Source organism: Cibotium barometz, chromosome 31, assembly GCF_041138505.1.
Source record: "Cibotium barometz isolate CiBa-2024 chromosome 31, ASM4113850v1, whole genome shotgun sequence".
Classification (NCBI taxonomy): Eukaryota; Viridiplantae; Streptophyta; class Polypodiopsida; order Cyatheales; family Cibotiaceae; genus Cibotium; species Cibotium barometz.
The window spans coordinates 24,044,789-24,049,696 of NC_141076.1; the positions used below are offsets into that span (position 1 = coordinate 24,044,789).

Below are 4,908 nucleotides of genomic sequence, written 5' to 3' on the forward strand. Positions count from 1 at the left end.
TGCTACTTTATGTACATGGTTCTCCCGATCTATCCTTTAAAGTCATTAATTCTCGTTGCAGCCTCAATATATTCTTGACTTATAGATTCAATGACTCCCATGACATTTGAGCATGTAGTATTTCGACAGGTCCATCCCCAAGGCTCATGCATATTAAATCATGGACCATAAGGTCATGCGAGATGGCATCATGGTAGCAATCCTTGATCTCATAATTTTCCATATGAGAAAAGAGCACTATTTGAAGTGCCCATAGCGACCTCAATTCAAGAGCATGTGAACATAAACTTAAAAACCTGTGGGGAGCAAGAGCCAAAACTACTCTAGCCATCAAAGTATTGAGTTGTTGGCCTACTTTTATTCTTGCATAAGAGGTGTGAAGTGACTACCCAAAGTGTTGTACAATCCAATATGCCACGCGTTCCCTTTGTTGATAATCCATCACCTCCTCTTCATAGTCTTCCAGCACCTCATGATCTAGACTCCCTTTCTTCCAAGATCATCTGCATGCACCGTTTTCAAAGTTGGTCATTTAAGGTGTCAATATTCATGTTGTCCTACAGACCCAGCATTGTTTGCCATTGCATCTTGTCATCGTACGTTGCTAAAGTGCTGTGCTGGTGGTGGCTTGAGGTGTCACCTAGGCACTACTTTAGGGTGCTATTTTAGGGTGCAGTGTTAGTGAGGTTGTAAGCCCATAACATTGTTAGCACCAAACTATGTTTAATGTGCTATTATCAATCCTAATAGAGGTTAATATCTAATCAAAATCATAGTATGTGAGCAATTGTAATTGGGTTTAGTCAAGAATTATTATTAGTTGGGATTCGGTAAGGTAGTTGGGTCAACTTCTAGTAATGCCCAAAAAAAATATTACAATTGCCACATAGAGAGCGAGCGTGTATTCTTCACCTAACTAGTATCCACAAACCCGCACTTTATTAAAAAGATTAACAGGTAGAGCCTGGTTAGAGAGAGAGAGAGAGAAAAGGTAAAGTTTAAAAAAAAAACGGTCCCTATATCTGCTGTAGCCCGCCCAAAATGACATGGTACACAACATTAATTAATGGCACAACATGATCGATCCGACGGTGAACCATAATTTAGCTTCCAAATCCGTAATGAATGTTGGCGTAGCGTAGGCTACGATTAATGGCACAACGTGATCGATCCGACGGTGAACCATAATTTAGCTTCCAAATCCGAAATGAATGTTGGCGTAGCGTAGGCTACGATTGATTGCAGAATATTGCATGTACTAATTTGTATAATATATATATATTACAAATGATAATTGGTTACGTGGGTTAAATTTTGCAAATCTCTCTCTTGATTTTGAAAAGACGTAACGCATAGCTGCTTTTGTGTAAAGAGGAAAGATCTAATTAGACCACGCTTACTAGACGGATGACAATTATTAGAAATTTATTACTAATTATTGTTTCAGCGCGCTAGCTGGTTGGTTGAGAACTATTATCAACGTCAGTATCTGAATCGAAGAGTCCCATGATGATGATGATGCAGGGCGGCATTCTTGTTATTAATCGACGACCCCTTGCTCGATTCGTTGTTATTGCCGCAGCAGCTGGAATCATCCTGGTTTGTATCTGTATTCGTATTATTACTAGTTACACTATTATTATTAGCTGCTCCACCACACTTCGACGAGCGCAAGGCAGCCACCTCCCTCTCCATGGCGCCAACTTCTCGTCTCATTCTCTTTGATTCTAGCTCCATTGTGCGGTTTAGTGCACTCACTTTCTTCTCCAGCATCTGTAATATATATTATAAATGAAAATTTATATAAACAAAGCTGAATTAGAATAAATGAATACAAAAAGAGGAATTAATAATAATAACAGGAGATGCTAATAGAACCTCGATAGCATTGTCTTTATCGCTTAGGCCACGATCTTTCTCGTGGCATGTCTTTCTCAGGAGGATCACTTCCTTCTGCAGCAGGTCATACAACTGCCCCGACACATAGTCTCCTGTGACGTCCGCCAAGGGCTTACCAGCTGCGATCACCTGCACATCAGTACTACTGGTGCAGATGGCAGCAGATTCCACCTTCACACATGACGAGCTAGTTTTGCCCATGATGTAGTTTGTGTCACGTCGATTATAAGGAGCTGCTGATATCTTGCTCATCTCTTGTTGTTGCTGCTTGATTAAGCTGCTTTTAGGGCTGATTTCCACAGCATTGCCCGTATTGAAGGATTTGGAGATGGATCTGACATTCCTCTGTAGCAAGGCTCGGGCGGAGTTGCACCGCCCTAGCAGCTTTCTGCCGTCTTGATGACAATCGGCTCCGTTGATAGACCTACCGGCTGCTAGTGCAGATGTGCTGGTAGTGTTGATATTGACGCTCTTATAGCTGGAGCCGCTCGCTATGTTTAGGCTGAGCAAATGAGCTCGAGCTGGTGGAGGGCGGCTGGTGGCTACAGCGCCAGCAGCAGCTGCCTGAGAAGCATTGCTGGGAGATGCGTTCAAGAAGCTTTCTTCCAAAACCTTAAGCCTCAGTTGAACTTTCTCCTACATGATGTAGTATTCATAGCCGCTCAATAGAATGTAATCCTCCATTCAACAAGTAAAAACGAAATCAAAGTTGAATTATATCACCAATCCACCTTGAGGATCGCCTCAGTCTTGGCTGCCCTTTCCATCGAAGCTAGCTTCTCACGAAGCTGCACCATCTCACCCTGAACATGATCAGAAGCAGGTATGAATCTGTATGCCTAGCGATACAAACGCACGCCTACTGCAATCTTATAAACCGGATGACGTTGCAAGCGAATTCACCTGCAGAAATCGCCTCTCCTCGAGCCATTGTCTCACGGGCATGACCTTGTCGTTGGAGTCTTTCCAGCCATTGGCCACCACCACTGCAACTCTGTTAGCTGTGATCTTGACTCGAGCAAGTTCTCGTTCCAATGCTTTCTTCTCTTCCTATGGCGCGTAATCAGACGCACATTGATCATTGTAGCTAACGTCAAACTGGCCAATTACACCAAGCAACGACATGGCAGTGGAAAATTGTGCTGCTAATTATCTTATTAGAACCTGCAATTGCTGAAGTTGGCGTTGGTAATCGCGTGCAGCGTTAGCCGCATTCCCGCTTGAGAGAAGCTCCTCTTCGAGCTCTGCCACCGTCATGCTGAGCTTCTCAACCTCTGTGATCTTCTGCCTGTGCAATTTGTCCAGTAATTTGTTCTCCTCCTGCTGGTCAACGCATTATGAGCTGGTGCGAGCAATATATTAAAATGTATCATAACAGACGAACCCAGTTTTACCTGGCAGAAGTCGATGTGCCTGGCAAGCTCCTGGTTCTTGTTCTGCAAATCGTCCACCATGGAGGCCTTTGCAGTGGCGATTTGGACTCTCCTTTCAGCCTCAAGCAAAGCAGCTTCTTTGGCTTTTGTCAATCGGTCTAGCGCTCTGTTATCCTCTTGTAATCTTGCAACCTTGCAGATATTTAGCAATGAATTGTCGATTCTAGTGATTGGAAATAATTGGTGCGACATTGGGTGTAAAAGTTAGTACCTCCTGGCGGGTAAGCTTGATCTCGGCGTCGAGGGGAGCAAGGATGGCCTCGATGGGGGGCATGTCTTCGTCTTTCTGCGCCGCTTGGACCCGCCTCAGAGTGGCTTCCGCCGCATGCTGAGCCGCCTGCGCTGCTCTCTTCTCGTCGCTCAGGCGCTTCAACTCAAGATTCTTCGTATACATTGTTTATGTCAATAGCCTTCTTTAGAGCATGGTCGTATGGAAAAATAATCTTACATGTCTGACGATTATAATTAAATGTAGGTGATTATGATTTGCGAACCTTGTTATCTAGGAGAAGCTCCGCCCTTTCCAGCCTCTCATCAACTCTCGCAAGCTCGTCTGAAAGCTGCATGCATATCAACCGTGGAAAAAAAGACTACATTAGAATCTGGTGATCACATCGTTCCAATGACCAGTTTTACATTATAGGTACCTCTTCGACTGCTTTTTCTCTCGAACGCTCGGCCAACTTAAGAGCTTTGATTTCTCCTTGAGCTTCTGCTATCTCTCGGTTTTTTTCTGGAACAACGTATTACAACATGACATAACTAATGGTCTCTTGTAAGGAGATTACAATTGTACACGAATGATCGATTACCTCGCACTTCGTTCTCAAGGCGGTTGATCTCCTCCTTCACTGGGTCTAAGCCGTGAAGGAGAGCGATGAAGTCGTGATGATGATCCGAGAAGCTACGAGGGCTCGCAAGGCTAGCTTCTGAGCTGTCAATCACAGGAGGCGGCGAGTGATGATGGTGGTCAATTATGTCCACTCCGCCGTCGTCAACAATGTGATCGGCGTCAGCCTCTATATTGTTGATGGCACTGCATGAGATCGCGTAAAAGCTCATGATACAGGACCCTGGCTCCATGAGATGGAATCTGTCGTGGACGTGGTTACTCGCGTGATGGTGGTGGTGGTGCTACTAATGGTGCTGCATGGAGGCCAAGATTGCTTGGCTACTCGCAGACTTCGCGGCTGGCAAAGCTGGAAGAAGGGCTCCTATATTCTAGTACGTGCACTTGCTACGTAGGAAGGAAGATCACGAGAGAGGCTGGATACGGAGCTGCCTTTTATAAGATGATATTACCTTCTAGTGCAGAAATCTACAAACAAGTTACCAGCGCATATATATATATATATGTGTGTGTGTGTGTGTGTGTGTGTGTGTAATCTCGGAAACTAAGTCAAGTTTCAACCCTTCAATAGTGTTTGTCGGTAGCATCAAAATTTAGACAACTTCTTCCTCTTTCACAACTCGCATAGCGCCTTAAAAGTAAGCACACTGCCTGCATTGACTTTTTACTGAGTACCCAAAAGATGTCTCCCGTCCATCTCCATTGCCGGCCGGGTTATGCAACTGC

At 44.5% G+C, this 4,908-nt stretch overlaps 1 protein-coding gene across 2 annotated transcripts; it reads right to left on the reverse strand.

Moving 5' to 3' along the window:
* Positions 1-1,235: 1,235 nt before the first annotated feature.
* On the reverse strand, positions 1,236-4,656 carry LOC147620651 (microtubule-associated protein 70-1-like). 2 transcript variants are annotated; one of them, XM_086824916.1, is made up of 10 exons: positions 4,145-4,656; positions 3,980-4,065; positions 3,827-3,892; positions 3,544-3,714; positions 3,294-3,464; positions 3,064-3,219; positions 2,803-2,949; positions 2,631-2,702; positions 1,879-2,535; positions 1,236-1,773 (listed from the first exon to the last, which is right to left on the reverse strand). In XM_086824916.1, the coding sequence occupies exons 1-10, from the start codon at positions 4,413-4,415 to the stop codon at positions 1,483-1,485; spliced, it is 2,088 nt and encodes a 695-aa protein (XP_086681042.1). In that variant the 5' UTR covers positions 4,416-4,656; the 3' UTR covers positions 1,236-1,482. The 2 variants fall into 2 exon arrangements, with proteins under 2 accessions (XP_086681042.1, XP_086681041.1); XM_086824915.1 differs by having other exon boundaries at positions 3,064-3,222.
* Positions 4,657-4,908: the final 252 nt, after the last annotated feature.

Bases quoted from the DNA above. Each gene is read 5' to 3' on its own strand.
- LOC147620651 (XM_086824915.1), bottom strand. From the start codon at position 4,415: ATGGAGCCAGGGTCCTGTATCATGAGCTTTTACGCGATCTCATGCAGT. The intron at 3,223-3,293 runs GTAAAACTGGGT...TGCGTTGACCAG, and splicing joins GGCACATCGACTTCTGCCAG to CAGGAGGAGAACAAATTACT. The intron at 2,703-2,802 runs GTGAATTCGCTT...GATCATGTTCAG, and splicing joins AGGAGAGGCGATTTCTGCAG to GGTGAGATGGTGCAGCTTCG.